General features: G+C 36.2%; 1 protein-coding gene across 1 annotated transcript in view; it reads left to right on the top strand.

The window, feature by feature from the left end:
• FBN2 (fibrillin 2) overlaps positions 1–16,730 on the top strand; it is a 240,737-nt gene that overhangs the window by 127,121 nt on the left and 96,886 nt on the right. The window contains exons 9-15 of the mRNA XM_038552058.1: positions 3,672–3,824; positions 5,500–5,727; positions 6,700–6,837; positions 11,752–11,871; positions 12,774–12,899; positions 13,757–13,879; positions 15,767–15,889. Of these exons, the coding sequence (XP_038407986.1) occupies positions 3,672–3,824; positions 5,500–5,727; positions 6,700–6,837; positions 11,752–11,871; positions 12,774–12,899; positions 13,757–13,879; positions 15,767–15,889 (1,011 nt within the window). The remainder of the gene's footprint in view (positions 1–3,671; positions 3,825–5,499; positions 5,728–6,699; positions 6,838–11,751; positions 11,872–12,773; positions 12,900–13,756; positions 13,880–15,766; positions 15,890–16,730) is intronic.

Here is a 16,730-nt window from a genome sequence, read left to right as displayed (position 1 = left end):
CTATTTACCTGTTCATATTTGTCTATTTTAATTGTCTTAGCATATTAAATATCATTTAGTTCTAATTAATATCTAATGAATTGTTATTAAAAATAATTACAAATTGTCAAAATCAGTCTGACCATTCTATATTTGATATCTGATGTTTATCAGCTGCTTTTGTTCATGGAACCTTGTTTCTTTATGTGCTATATATTTACTCATTTATTTAGCCATTTATGTATTTTCTTCTTAGCCACTCCTCTATTTTTGGGGACTTGTCTATGGGAATTCTTTGAGACCTGTGTAATATTAGTTTCTCATTGGTCCTGTTTTGCTTTTGCCAATTGCTTGGTATCCCTGAGAGACCTCTATGTAGTATAATCTTCCTTTGAAGTTTTTCAGACCACAAATCTACTATCAATTGAGACATCGAAGCTCTCTGTTTAAGGAAGAACTTGTGGTTAAAGATTCTTAGGAGAGATTTCTTTTTTATATTTTTATCTCCACTCAGTCCTGAGGTGTAGAGACAGGCAAGTCTCTAAGCTGCCCACCTGTGTACAGTATAGCTTTGTACAAAAGATTACTTATGGTTCTTTGGGGCCTGTAGTTGATGAGAGTTTCCTATTAAGTTTTGTGTTGGATTTTTTATCTTGTATGCTCTAGCAGCCCTGTGGAAGTATCAAGGCTGAAGTTCAAAGTTTCCAGAGCTTTGCAGAAGCTCTAAATCTGAAATCTAATAAATTTTTTTAAATTTTTATTTATTTATGATAGTCACAGAGAGAGAGAGAGAGAGAGAGAGAGAGAGAGAGAGAGGCAGAGACACAGGCAGAGGGAGAAGCAGGCTCCATGCACCGGGAGCCCAATGTGGGATTCGATCCCAGGTCTCCAGGATCATGCCCTGGGCCAAAGGCAGGTGCTAAACCGCTGCACCACCCAGGGATCCCTAAATCTGAAATCTAGATGTGTGCTTACCTCTTAAGATTCCCATTTTTGGGACGCCTGGGTGGCTCAGTGATTGACTGTCTGCCTTTGGCTCAGAGCATGATCCCAGGGTCCTGGGATCAAATTTCATATTAGGCTCCCCACAGGGAGCCTGCTTCTCCCTCTGCCTATGTTTCTGTCTCTCTCTGTGTATCTCTCATGAATGAATGAATGAATAAATAAATAAATAAATAAATAAATAAATAAATAAATAAAATCTTTTTTTAAAAAAGATTCCTATTTTCACTTCATTGTGAGTCTGTATTTTTCCCTTTCTTTCATGACAGTTGGGTAATGTATTTTTAAAAATATTTTTTCAAATTTTATGCAGGATGTTCCAGTTGGGAGGGACATTCAGGGTAGCTGATCCACCATTCTGCTGGAAAAGAACAAATACTGTCCTATTTAATTCTGCCACTAACCCTGTTCCATGAGGAAGAAGAGTTAAATATAGCTACAAAATCAAGTAGTAAGATTTCGAGGGAAGACCTAAATCTTCTGATTCAAGGATATGGGTTTGTTTTGTTTTGTTTTGTTTTTGTTTTTTCTCAAATTCATTGGTACAACCTCCTCCTTGCAGGAGAATTAAAGAGAGAAACACATTCAACCCACTTTGTAATACTGAGTGTGTTTTGTAACCACAATTATTGTTGAGTTCAGAACTTTCTTATCTACATTTACATCCTATTCTTGAGGAATGTAGCAACTGAGTAAATTTAGGAATATAATACTTGGGGTTTCTGGAATAAATATTCCAGAACTTATTTTCCTGCCTCATTTTTGGGCACAGAAATCTACCTGTGAACTTATTCCCAGTGACAGTCTGTCCAAGCCCAGCTTGTGAGGTTTATGAAATGTCTGCGGTGCTTTCAAGTATGCATGCATGCTTCAAATTTAGTACTTCACTTTTGGGCATACTAGGTTTCTTTTGGGAAATGAAAGGCGGTGTTCTGATTCTTACAGGGAGTACCTTAAAGCCAATTCACTTATTGAACAACAGTTTAGAAGCTACCTGGATGTACTACAGACCATTTGAGAAAGTAAAATACTTATTTTAAACTCTGTATCCTGTATAAAAAAATAGACGTTACCTATTAATGGAATTTTTTAATAGTTTCATCTACATTATTTATATGCAGCTCCTGATTGTTGCAGTACATATTTCTTCTTGCAGTCATAGACAAAACTTCTGCAAAGCTTCTTGATGAAAGTTGAATAATATATATTGCTTACAATAAAGGCAATTTTAGTTTAAGCCCATAAGGCTTACAGATGATATCAGTATTTTATACTTTTGGAACTTTGCATTTTATGTTCTCTTTTGGTGATGTCTTTCACCCTTTATCTACTGTTATGATCCATTCTCTACCCTGCTGCTAGGGTGATGTTTATTATAGTCATGTTTGATCATATTACCACTCTACACCCAATGCTGCAAGATAATCCACAACCTTCTTACCATAACATCTTTCCAGGCCCCATGGTTACAACTTGGTCCTCACCTTACTTTACCTGTCTTTACCATTTGCATAACCCATTGCCCCTAATTCTTGAAAGTATCTTATCCAGCCTCAGGGCTTATAACTGCATGAGTACAGGTCATTCATAGGTATACATCTTCAACCTAACCATTCCTCTGGGTTCTAGGTTCCTATATTCAACATCTCAAATGTAAAAGATTTTAAAGAGAAGCCTTGTGCTAAATCTCCTAATCTTGCTTTTTTCCTCTTTTCTTCCCATCTCAGCTGTCTGTCTTAAGTCAAAAACTTAGGAAATTTCCAAGACTCTCTTTCTCTCATACTGCACCCCCAAGCAAGTTCCCCCTGGGCTGTGCCTTCAGAATGTCTGCCCTCTGACCACTCTCATCATTGTCACCACTGCCACCATCATCCAAGCTACCATTATCCCTTACTGATTACCTTCACTGGCATTCCTGCACTCAGTACAGTCAACAGGCCAAGAGATCTTTAAAAAGTAAACCATTATCTATCCTCTAATTGAAAGGATCCAGTGACTTGTATAGCACTCCACATAAAATCCCAAAATCCTTCTCTAATGATCTTACAAGATTATACATGATCTTGCCCTCTGAACTCAGTCGTCTGCGCTCCCTTTTGTGTTCCTTCTCTGGCCACATTGGCCCCTTGATTTTACACACATCAGGCCCATCGCTGCTTCTTCTTTGAACTTCTCTTCCTTCAGATAACTGAGTGGTTCATGCCTCACATTATGCAGGTCTCTGCTCAGATGTCTCAGAGGAGCTGTTTGTGATCAACTGTCTAGAATAGCAACTATATCAGTCAGGTATTTGGTTAACAAACAACCATAAACTCTCAGTGGCAAACAATACTATGCACCTGCAGGTCAGCTGGGGATTGGATAATCTAGGGAGGGATTGGATTCTTGCTTTCCTTCAAGCTCTGGGCCTGTCTGGGCTTGGCTTCTCGATGTAATATGAGCATATATCTGCTTCATGCCTTTCCTTTCTATATCCCTGGGGTACAGCATGGAATAAGTGTTCAGTGAATGTACAATCAGTAAATAAGTGAAGAAATGAACAAATGTCATAGAAACTAAGAAAATAAATAGGTATAATAGAGGTAAGTAGAATAATCCCCTTCACTTAGCCTCTTCTGATATGTAAAATAATTGACGCCAGACCCTGAAATAATTCTGCCTTGCCTTCTGTTTTCTTCCCACATGTTCAGATCAGAGAACAGGTACGTGTTTCTCGGGCCTGGTGAATGGTCGCTGTGCACAAGAGCTCCCGGGCAGAATGACGAAAATGCAATGCTGCTGTGAGCCTGGCCGCTGCTGGGGTGTTGGAACCATTCCTGAGGCCTGTCCTGTCAGAGGCTCTGGTGAGCAGCTGAGTGCTAGTCCCTCAGGACAGGTGGTGGTAGGAAAATTAGCAATGCTTGTGTACTTTGCTGTCCTCCTTGAAGTCAAGTCATATGTGTATTCCTTTTATGGTCTTCAGTGTGACTGAGCTGTTTCTGTGAGGGACAGGGTTGCATTGTTTATTTGTATCAATTTTGATTTTATCCACTTTTTTAATATCAGAAAAATTCCCGAAACCTGATTATGGCTTGTCTTGGTGCAAATATTATTTAAAAATTATTTTGAACATCAGTATTTCAGTTCAGTTTTAAAATCTCCTGATCTTTCATTTCAGAGCTTTGAGTTTATTCAAATACATTAATTTATATTTTATTTTAGGAGTGTCCTTAATTTCTAGTATCCCAATCCTTGAAGATATTTCCCCTTTTTAATGACTTGAATGTTAAGAATAAAAGGGTAGGAGGATACCTCTCATTCACTTTGCTGTATTAACTAACCGTATAGCTGGGCCATATCAGGAAATTACTTTAGGATAAATGAGAAGTAGCTCCTCTTATTAATGTGATACAAATAATAAATTGAGGATTAAAGTTTATCAATCATATAAAGGCACATCAATATGTTTTGTCATATTGTCTTTATGTTAAATTATGGTATTATGAAAATAAACTTTTTGAACTATGCTTATCAAGATATGTATCTATATGTACTGTTACGGAGAAAAGGAAAAGATAAAAGTCCATTCTTTCAAAATTTCTAAGCTATAAAATATCAAAATTGAGTAATAAAAGCTTTAAAAATGCACCAGTAATGTATAGTATACAATTTTGGAAATTTAGTCTTACTAGTAATATATAACAGTAATGTTAATACTGAAACAATTGCTTAACTTAAATAATTTTCATTTCTACTGACATGATGTTCTAATTCTGAGAACCAATGAGGAAATAAGGAGCTTGCTTCTTTTCTCTAAGTTTTGATACTTTCACAAATAAGGAGCAGATTGAAAAGCTAACTAAACACTGTTTTCTGTTAAAGTCTACATACTAATATCATAAAACAAAGAAAGGAGATGGGAAAAATCTATAGGTATGATACTGAGGACTTTACAAATAAAACCAAATCTACAGAATGAATTACTGAGTGCTTTAATTTTCATCCACTTAAGTAAATTTCTTGCATTCATAGTTCCATCTAGAATTTTACGAGTGGCACTTGGGTACATGAAATCAAAATGCACATATAGACAAGTCTTTGCTTATGCAACTTAGTTAAAATATGGCAAATAGGGGCAGCCCTGGGGGCTCATTGGTTTAGCGCCACCTTCAGCCCAGGATGTGATCCTGGAGACCCGGGATTGAGTCCCATGTCAGGCTCCCTGCATGCAGCCTGCTTCTCCCTCTGCCTGTGACCTTGCCTCTCTTTGTCTCTGTGTCTCTCATAAGTAAATGAATCAAATCTTTTAAAAAAATAAAATGTGGCAAATAGATTTTCATTTTTTCTTCCTGAAATATATCTATACCTTTTCCTGCAACTGCTAGCCTTGAAAACCTGGATCAAGATATAATACCTTACTTCCTTACTTAATCAGATCAAATAATATAGATAAGCCAAAATGTTCTTACAGTATACAGATTGATTTTATCATATAGAAGGCCATGCATCTGTGTTTACCCGGCTTTTCTTTTCTTCTAGAGGAATATCGCAGACTTTGCATGGATGGACTTCCAATAGGAGGCATTCCAGGGAGTGCTGGTTCCAGACCTGGAGGCACTGGGGGGAATGGCTTTGCCCCAAGTGGCAATGGCTATGGCCCAGGAGGGACAGGCTTCATCCCCATCCCTGGAGGCAATGGCTTTTCACCTGGAGTTGGGGGAGCTGGTGTAGGGGCCGGGGGACAGGGGCCCATAATCACTGGACTAAGTGAGTGTTCGCTTTTTGTGTAGATTCTTTAGTTTTCTGCCTTAAGTGATATTATGATACCTAACTTTTTTTTTCAAAAGGTGTGTGAGTGTGTGTGTGTGTTAAAACCCCTTTCAGGTTCTAAAATATAAAGTAGTAGTAAAAAATTCTTAGGAAAATATTATTTTTCTGTTCCATAAACTTTCTAAATTGGAGAAAAGAAGAGTGACCCTCTTTGAAAATAAAGATGAGAGCATGGTCATACTCCAGTCCAGATGACGCCATTAAAGAGCATGTTTTTGGTTCCAGTGTATTTCATTTGGCTGTTTGGAGTTGCCCTATTCATACACCCCTTGAATTATTTTCCAGAACCATTTCTCAACTGAGATAAACTGAACAAGTCTTGCTCTGTGCCTATCCAAATATTTTAATGAAATATCTTTCTTTTCCTCACCCTTTTTTTTTTGTTGAATAACTTGGGCTTCAGGCCAGAACTGGCATTGGTGTACTTGACATTTAAGTTCGTTCTTTTTGTAAGAACTGCTCTTGCTAATAATATTTAATGATGTCCTACAGTGTTATGTTTATTCTTTTTGGCATATAGCCTATTTGCTATATCTGAATATTCAGCACAGTTACGAAAGAAAGAAAGAAAGAAAGAAAGAAAGAAAGAAAGAAAGAAAGAAAGAAAGAAAGAAAGAAAGAAAGAGAGAGAAATGGAAAGCATTCAAATGTACAGTAGAACATTGCTGAAATTTTGAAAAGACATCATTATGGGCAGAGTTTCCAGATGTATAACTTAACAAATGCACATTACAACCATGTGTCTCAGGAATTGTTTTTGGATCCTCAACATTCAAGTTTTAATAAAATAGAGAATAATGTGAACCTTTGATATGTACACCTAATGAACAGACCTTTTAAAAATTAACTTTAATAAAAGTGCTGCATGTTGTAATGCTGAAATACCATTTTTGCTTTGATTTTCTGTAGCTATTCTGAACCAGACGATAGATATCTGTAAGCACCATGCTAATCTCTGTTTAAATGGGCGTTGCATACCTACTGTGTCTAGCTACCGATGTGAATGCAACATGGGATATAAGCAGGATTCAAACGGGGACTGCATAGGTAAGCTCATGATTCTTTAATCCTTCATTTTTTCATAGCTTTAAGACTGTAGAGACAAATTAGAGTGAAAATCATTTTAAAAGAAAGTCTTCTGAAGCAAAGCTAATTTCCAAGCTGTCTCCTGTGTGCACCTCCTGCTCAAATAACCCCCTTTATGAATCTCTCATTTTTTCCTGACCTGTATATTATGATTTCTGTGTCTGCCTCCCTTTCTCCTTCCTTCTTAGCTGAGCAGCACTAGGTATATGGTGGTCATTACCATGCTGAGGAAGGTGCAGATTGGGACCAGATAGGTGAGGAGTCAACATGTCCCAGGTGAGGGATATGTTGAGTGTTAGGTATCTAGGGCATTGCGTTATAAAGGTCTAAAGCTAAGAGAAGTGTTCAGAACTGCAGTTATAAATCAAGGCATCTGTGATGTACAAGTGGCTGTTAGAACTTTGAGGGTGAGTATTATCACCCAGGCTGAACCACAGCAAGAGTGGAAAAATAATAGTAGTACTGTGGCTAGAACCCTCTGCCACAGCGACAGAGTCCCACTAAAGAAAATTTGCTGATACCATTGATGAGATAGCAAAATAATTCCAGAAAGTATTATGTCTTTGAAGCTATGCAAGGATACCCTTTGAAAAGTAGTGACAAGTATGAAATGTGGCAGAAGAATCAAATATAATGAGGGCCGAGAAAGCTATTGGATTTTATGGTGAAGAGGGTTTTGATGACCTCTTGAGAGTAGTTTTAGTTTAGGAGTAGTTTAGCAAATGATAATGTATATGCTTTGTAATTAGCATAACCCTAAATACCTGATTTGGATTCCGGTTTTCTGTCATATAGATGAACAGGAACAGAGAGTATCAAATTTTACCAGGATAAACTGAAAAGCTTTAAGTGTACTATGATTATGAAGGAAAATGTGAGCCAAATATGTTTTGGAAAAACTAATCATTCTAAACTACATACAGTTGAGAACGATTAAGTAACCTTTAACTCACGATCCTTGCAGTTACACAGGTTTTGCACTGCACAACTATAAAGGGACCATTCACATAATGGTCACATTTATGTATAAATGTCGCACCCCAGGGTTATTTAGGGTATAACCCTATGCAGCAGCCCTGGCTTATCTGATACTACTGGATGTTTGTTTAAGTGATAGACCGGGGTGGGTGGGGAGTGGAATACCATGAAATATGGATATATTTATTATTATGTGACTTGAAATTGACTTTCCTACCAGAAAACATGATTATAAGTATACAATATATAAAATATCTTCTCTCATACATACATATAAAATTACAGTGTATCAAACTGAAATTTGATTCTTTTATTATTATTAATATTTGCATTCATATGTCACTTCATGGTGCACTAACCAGTAAATAAAAGTAGGCCAAAAGTTTAATCTTTTCTGCAAAATAGCCAAAGACCACCATTTATTTCATATAAGCATCCACGTGTGCTTTTTTCTACCTAATAAAACAACTGTACTCTGGGGGATTTTGTGAACCATTGATATAAAATGAACTATCTTTAAGGATCACAAATTTTGTTTCTGGAGTCATTCTTCCAACCAGCTTCCTCAACAAGGGTTCCTTTAGCAAATTTAGTCCTGCAGAAAGTGATTTCAGTAACCATTTTTTCAATTTTTCCAAGGGTGATGCACAGGTAGTATAACTCCAGATGCAGAGGATGTGAGCTAATCACATAAAGTGAATGTCCAAAGGTAATAATAGGTCCTTATTTTTCTGAAACTCATGTGAGAAGGGCTGCTACGGATCCTTTCATAAACTGTCTAAAGTAGCATTGGGATTGCATGTCTGTACAGTTAATGTGTTAATATATCTCAAATTTGTGTATTTTACCCAAGCAGTGTTACAAACAGTTGCATTCTAGATTGATCTCATCCTCCTGTCCTGCAAAGTTAAAACCCAAGTGAAGTTTAGGTTTATTTATTATTTATTTAGATTTATTTATTTATTTCAGAGGTTGGGGGAAAGAGAGAGTGAGTGAACAGGGGAGAGAGGCAGAAGGAAAGGGAGAGAGAGTCTCAAGCTGACTCTGAGCTAAGCCTGAAGCCTAATGTGGTGCTTAATCCCATGACCCCGAGATCACGACCTTAGCTGAAACCAAGAGTCGGTTGCTTTAATTGATGGAGTCATCCAGATGCCCCAGTTTTTAGTATTTTTAATTCAGTACTCTGTATAAGCTTGAGGTTATAAATAATAAGGTTAGGATATCAGAAAAAGTTAAAAAGATATAAGTTATCTAGTGTTTTAATTTATAGGAGTCCAAGATAAGAGTGGTAACTAATTTGTACTGTTTTGAGGAATAACAAATTGCCCCTGCTGTTTGGGAACTTGTGTTAGATACTGATGAAGTGTCATAACGTGAAAAGATAATAACTCTATTAAAGGATCACAGAGAAAGAAAATAAAATCACATCCCTTTTGCTATTATAAGAGGTAGTCCTGAGACCTAAAAATGTTCTGTTTACTCACCATGTTTTTCTCTCCTTTTCCTGCTATCAAATGTATTTCTGCAACTCTTTTATGTCTACATAAGACAAACAACTGTTAGCAATAGGATTTGACTCAATTCACATCATTCTGTTTTGGGATAGTAAGAAATAATTCCTGTTTCTTTTGGGCCAGAGGTAATCTTAGAGCCCTTGCCAATTAAGTGTTGGCTAAATTGGAATATAAAATACTTGAAAAGTATTATTATTCTTTATTATGATTTCTATTATTAGTAGCATTTTATAAGAATACTATCCTTACGCCAACACCCAACAGTATCTGAGAATGTAACCATTTTGATAATCAACCTCTTTCAATTATTTCACTTATTTTAGGAGTTTAAAAATCCTGTGAATTTTGCTTAAGAATACTCAGTCCCAATAGGAAGAAACTAAAGTGCACAGACTGTAATGTTTAAGTACTCCCATTCCTCTACACAAGGCAAAACAAAGGTGATCATTTGGAAGTACTAGGCTGTGACACCTCAGAATCAGGAGCCATGAAGTGTACATTTCATAACATGACAGTGGTTATTTGTGATTAGTCTACAACTTAAAATCTTACAGTAATCCTCCAAAACAAATGGGATTTGAAAGTCATGTATTTTAAACGCACTAATAGTTTTTTGGTGAGTGTTTTCACTTCTAAAGAAGAAATAAGTCAGTGAACTACTCTATCTTTCTGTCACCCTTGGTGTGATCTCTAAGGGGCTAAGGAAATAGAAATGAATTATGACTGTAATGGCAAAATAATTAGCAGAGCTGTCCTAGCACTGAGAGGCCTTGGAAACAGGTTCTCAAGGAAGGAAAAGGCCCTGAAAAGTAACCTTCCTGGAAAGTTTACCTCAAGAGACGGGGTTGGGTGCATGGTGTCATGTTCTTCACTAGAATTGAGTTTTACAGTGAACAGCTTTACAAGCAAGCTTCTGAAACATGTTTTTAGTTGTTGCATTTCAATATTACCAGAGAATTTAAGTAATTTTCAACTGCAAACTCAAGGTGATAATTACTATTCGAAAGTCCAAAGTATACTTTATATGCTTGCTAATGCTCTGAACTCTGTCTTTTCTCATTTTGCTTCATTCCTTTGGCTCAGTAGAATTGATGTTATCAACCAAAAGTTTAAATGTAAGTTAATCTTAATGGGCTGAAGGCGCCCTTGGATGAATTGAAAAAGCATTTAATCCTGTTATTCTCTGTTGTTTTGATTTAATTTGCTATGAGATTTTTTTGTTCCCCTCCTTTACCAGAGAGGGCTTAATTGCATTTAGTCTGAATGTTTATATAAATGAGGTTGGTGAGTTTGATAGATTACAGTTCCTTTTTTAAGAACATCTGTGAAAGCAGTAATCTGTTTATTAAAATGGTAAACCTGTGAATTCATTTGATTGTTGTGCTCTCCAATTTAGCTGAAATTGTATATGTTAATAGCTTCTACATGTATATGAAATGGCAAGTCATTATGCCCTCACCAGCCAGCAAAGTTTTCAATTTACTAGCATTTAAAATTATATTTAGTGGGCATTGCTGAGAGGAGATGAATTTAACTTTTTCTGACTCTGGCATGTGTAATTTGTCTGGACTCTGAGCAGTCCAAACTGTTCAGTCCGCCATTTGGTCTTAAAGTCCCTGAATTCTGCGACGGGTTTGCATTTAATCAAGCCTTAGGAGAGCTTGAATGAAAAACAGTAATGTTTCTCACATTTAGGATCTGAGCTAGTATTTGCATTGAACTTGGTTTATGCAAAAATTTCCTGTGTAAGATCCTAAAGAAACCCAAGGCTGCTGAATGTAATAGACTTTGTTTAAATTAATTTCCATTTTCTATTCCACCTTCTGTTATATCAAACAACCAAGCCTCAGTGCATATATAGTTACATACCTAATTGAGGACATAATAAAGAAATTCCACAATCTGTCAATTTCTTTCTTTAAAACTAATGAAAATGACAGCATAAACCTATAAATATATATCTTTGAACATCTTTCTTGGGTTTCCAATACTGTACAAGGCTTTGAGGAGACTGTTAACTTGCCCAGATTGCTATGTATAAGTGTTAGAGCGTTTTATAACTCATGGCTGTGTGTTTCCAGAGTCAGCTTAAAAAAAAATCTTTTCAGAGTTTTTAATCACTGTGCATTTTTCAAAATGAAAAATCATTATTTCTTGATTAAAGCAAATTCCTTTATGCTTTCCAATATGCAATATTTTTGTAAATCTCTAGACTGGCCTCTGTATTTGAAGAGAGGAATTTTCATTCATTTATAAATACTCCACTCTTTAGACTATTACCACTGACTGGCCTTCTCTCAAATTTGGGAGGCCTAAATGTACTTTAAACAAACATTTCTAGGAATGGAGTGAAGTCTGTAATGGTTTCTTTTGCTGCTCACAGATGTTGACGAATGCACATCAAATCCCTGCACTAATGGAGATTGTGTTAACACACCTGGATCCTATTATTGTAAATGTCATGCTGGATTCCAGAGGACTCCTACTAAGCAAGCATGCATTGGTAAGGCAGTTTGTGTTCACATATGAAAATGTTCCATGAAATATAGTGACCCGGGCTGTTGAGGTTAAAAGTAAATTTATTAAAATAAGACGTGGAATGAAGTAAGTGCTGTTGCATTACTACAGATTTATTTTATACTCCCCTCAGATGTGCTTCCTTTATGCATGAACACTGTTTGCATGTATAACCCTGGCAACATGATATCGGACTTTGCAGAAAATTCAGTTTGTCTTCCTTCCTTAGAACACCGCTTCCTTTCTCCAAGTAACATCGGTAGCCTTCCTGCTCTCTGATTAACGGAGCTTAAGATTTATAGGCGTTTTCAACTACTGTTTTCTTTGAACCTCACATATACTCCAACACCAAGTCAGGCCTCATCTTGATTCACAGTTTGTTGCCATACTCCCCGTCCACCATCCTCCACACTCTCTCACTGCTAATTCATTGCAGAATTCTTTCTGTAGATGACTCTGCTTATCTTCTTTTTCATTTCCTACTCACCCATGACTAGTTGCTTGGCTAAGCTTGCCTAGCAGTCTTCATCATGTTGCTCTTAACCCAGGTAGTTTGAAGTTATTGTGTTCTTACTCAATAGCTTTAGATATCTTCTAACAGTGTGTCCAAAATATTTGCACCAGTCTTTGTACTGCACTGTCCACCCTCATCTAGCCTCCCAGCACACCCCATCCCATTTTTCTCTTTCTTTTCCTCTTCAGCTGCTACAAGTCAAGACTATAAAAAAAAAAAAATCTGGTGACAGATGGAAGTTTGTCTAAAGAAGCAACATGATCTTAGATATTACATGTAAAAAATTGAATATTGAACATCACATTTATTATCTTACTGTTTTTATCTGTGGTTATTGTAAAAGAATAATATTTGGCCATTTTTCATTGTCCCAGATATTGATGAGTGCATCCAGAATGGGGTTCTTTGTAAAAACGGCCGGTGTGTGAACACAGATGGAAGTTTCCAGTGCATTTGCAACGCTGGCTTTGAATTAACTACAGATGGAAAAAACTGTGTTGGTATGGAAATTGCCTGCCCCCTTGCAAAAGATTTTTAAAGGATATACATTTTTATTTAGAACCGTATATACTACTTCTGTGAAAGCTTACGCAACACACATATAAGAATACTTTAGATGACTTAAGTAAAATACAAATGCATTTAACACAAAACAAAGTCAAAGGATGGATTGTTTAGAAATGTTATAACAATGAATAATTTCCTGCTTCTGGAAATTTTCTGTGTGGTATATGTTTAATTATAAGTAGTGGTTTTTCTTGGTGGTAGTTTTAGCACCTACAGAATTTTACATTTTGCCATTACAACACCAACAGATTAGAAAAGGTCTCCTCCTGACCTCCAGTCTGGGGGAATATAGAAATGTTTGGCATATGTGATAAACAAATCTCTAAATTTGAGGTCCTGGTGATGTCTGGCAGTGAAGTAGATACCGGCATCCCACAGAAATACTCTATTCACACAGCAACACATTGTATTTCACCCACTAATGGAAGTCCAGATCATTCCACTTGCATTGACATTTATCATTGCTGTATTCTCCCTTACGGAAGAAACTCCCCCCTGAAATCATATAAGGATTTTTGCTAATCAAAGTAAGGCTCTTTTCATGTGGCTTTAATAACAACTAAGCACAACATTTACTTAATTTTTTTCCTTTATATATATTCCCTTGTACTAAAGGTCCTTCACATTCTCCACCCTCTTTGCTCTCACTTGGTTGGCATTCACATTAGAAAAAAAAATCAATGAGCACATGGTTCATTTATGTAGTGGAATATGATTGGTGGTTATTTGTGGAAGGAGAGGGAACCAGTTCCCCCAAGGCCATGGTGTAAGTCATTCTGCTCTCCTGCAGATCATGATGAATGTACAACTACCAACATGTGTTTGAATGGGATGTGCATTAATGAAGATGGTAGCTTCAAGTGCATCTGCAAACCAGGATTTGTCTTGGCTCCAAATGGGCGTTACTGTACTGGTATGTATGGCTTTGAGATAGGAAAGTAACCATGATTGAAACCATCTTTTTTATTTGAATGAATCATGCAAGAATTACTTCAGTTTCTTCATGTGGATTTCATATTATTCACATCTCTTTCTAATTCAGTAAGGCAGGTGTCTAAAGCTTCCTAGAAAAACACACATTGTGGTCTAGGGAACAGTAATATCTTTACAAAAATAATAATGGTGTAGGAAAAATTAAGGGAATGACAGATTGGTTCTAGCAAGTCAGGAAGAGACAATGTAGAAGTAATTTCTCTGTACTCTTTGCCTAAATAAAAAAGAGGAAGAAAAAATCTTGAAAGGTTTTTATTTCTGTGCTCTGAGAACTAGATTTTCCACTATCATTCATTACTTGTTTTGTTATTACATATTTTCCATAAACTAATCTAAAAATCATTATATCATTATCTAAAAATCTTGTATCGACTAACTGAAGAAATAATTTGAATGTTCCTGTCAGTTTTATTTATGAAGCCATTTTGAAGACTAAGCTCTAGCAATAATTTTAGTAAGCAAAAGAAGTGCCTCTTGGAAATGAATAAGATTATATCTAGTTTATACTCAGAATTTAGTAAGATGGAGCAAATTTTGCTTTTTTTTTTTCAGTTTTCTCCTTTTAGATGAAATCAACTCTTTGAATCCTTTCTACCTTCAATTGCACAAACTTATCTGAATACCAAGTAATACTTATAGCCAATTCCTGTAATTGCAATGAAATTCCAAGAGAAAGAGAGTTGAAAAGAGAAAGATCAAGACTGATTTTTGTGTTTCTGAATAAAAAATAGTGTCTTGACTATTCGAGAAAGGGGAATATACTATTCAATAAAAATGTTGTAGTTTTTTTATTTCAACTTATGACTGAGATGTCTCAAGGTTAGCTGACTTGGATTTAAGACAGGATTTGAATTTTGTGTTATGTTCCAGGGTGTAGTGTTACATTACAGCATGTAACTTTATTTTAGCATTGCCTAAGAAACTTACATACACATGTAAATATGACCTCAACAGTTTCTGTTGTCTTGGAATTTTTTAATTTATTTCCTTACTATAGATACTATAATCTGCAAATCTTAAAATGTTCGTGATTTGGTGGCCTGTGTTGAAGACTATTTTTGCCTTTCAGGGAAGCCATTCATTGTTGGGTTATATTTGATTAAACTCGAGCAGGTTGAAAATTAGGTCAGATGCCCCATGGGGCCCCTGGGTGTCTCAGTCAGTTGAGAGTCTGACTCTTGATTTCAGCCCAAGTCATGATATCAGGGTGGTGAGATCGAGCCCCACATTGGGCTCTGCGCTCAACACTCAGCGGGGAGTCTGCTTGAGATTCTCTCTCCCTCTCCCTCTACTCCTCTCTCCCCACACCCTTGCTCACTCTTTCTCTAAAATAAATGAATAAATCTTTTTTTAAAAAAAGAGAGAGGGAGAGAGATGGTCCCCTATTTTGTTACTATGAAAGGATCAACTTAATATTCAAACAGCATCTCTCTTTATTTGAATTTTATGTAAGTGTAAATAAAAGGTAATGACAAACATTTACCTTAGTTTTAAGAATGGGTTTCATTTAATTAACTTGAATTAAGTATAGTTTAATATTAAATGAAATTGGCAGATAAATAATGAAAAATGAGTGTGTGAGGCTCTTTTTTCCCCCTAATCGGTAAGGTTTCAGTCATTCCCTCTGAAAATGTGTTTGAAAGAGTTGTATCTAGATGAAAGATTTGTTATCACATCTGTGTGTCCTTCCACAAATTATACAATGGAAAACAAAAGGTTGACAGTCTAGAGTGGTGACAACAGATGAACTCTGTAATAATATTAAATTTACCCAGTAATGGCCTGGGTTGTGCTTCTCTCTGGGCAGATGTTGATGAATGCCAGACCCCGGGAATATGCATGAATGGGCACTGCATCAACAATGAAGGGTCCTTCCGCTGTGACTGTCCCCCAGGTCTGGCTGTGGGTGTAGATGGACGTGTGTGTGTGGGTAAGTGAACCATTCTGTAATGTCCCCAGTGTCCAAGTGATCTTGGAAAAACAAAGACAGATCTGTACCATGGAGAACTATTCAGCCATAAAAAGGAAGTAAGTATTGATAAATGCGCAAATATGAATGAGCCTTGAAAACATTATGCTTGGTGAAAGGAGCCACTCACAAAATCCCAGGTAGCATATGATTCCATTCATATGAAATATCCAAAGCAAACAAACATACAGAAACACAGCAGATTATTGTTGCTTAGAGAAGAGAGGGTAAGGGTGCCAAAGAGGTTAAGGGCTAAAGGCATTTTTGAGATAGTGAAATGTTCTAAAACCAGTTGTAGTGATGGGTATATGTATCTGTGAATATATTTTTAAAGAACTATTGAATTATATTCCTTAAATGGGTAAATTCTTAGGTATGTAAATTACACCTCAGTAAAATGGTTTAAAAAAAATGTACAGTGAGCCCAGCAAGCTCCTTGCAGAAGGCTCTGATAAGATGCAAGTCAGAAATGTTGGAAAAGAAAAGGTATCCTCAAATCAAAGTACTTGATAATGTTAGCTGACTGAGTCTTTACGTAACAATAGATTTAGATTTTGTAATTTTAAACAAATAAGATATGAAATGGGGATAAACCCTGGTTTTACTCAAACACACTGTAAAATGTAAGTAACTTCTACTGTAGAACTTGGACTTATATCAGAAGGTAGAAATGTTTTCACATAGTTTTTTTTTTCTCATCACTGTGTAGCTAACTATAGAAACGGAAGAGTATGAGAGAGAATATATATTTTATTCTAAACCGTTCCCCAAAAAATAAAAAAATAAATAAAAAATAAAAAAT

This window comes from Canis lupus, chromosome 11 (assembly GCF_011100685.1).
Source record: "Canis lupus familiaris isolate Mischka breed German Shepherd chromosome 11, alternate assembly UU_Cfam_GSD_1.0, whole genome shotgun sequence".
In the NCBI taxonomy this organism is placed as follows: domain Eukaryota; kingdom Metazoa; phylum Chordata; class Mammalia; order Carnivora; family Canidae; genus Canis; species Canis lupus.
This window is presented reverse-complemented; position numbering and strand designations above follow the sequence as displayed.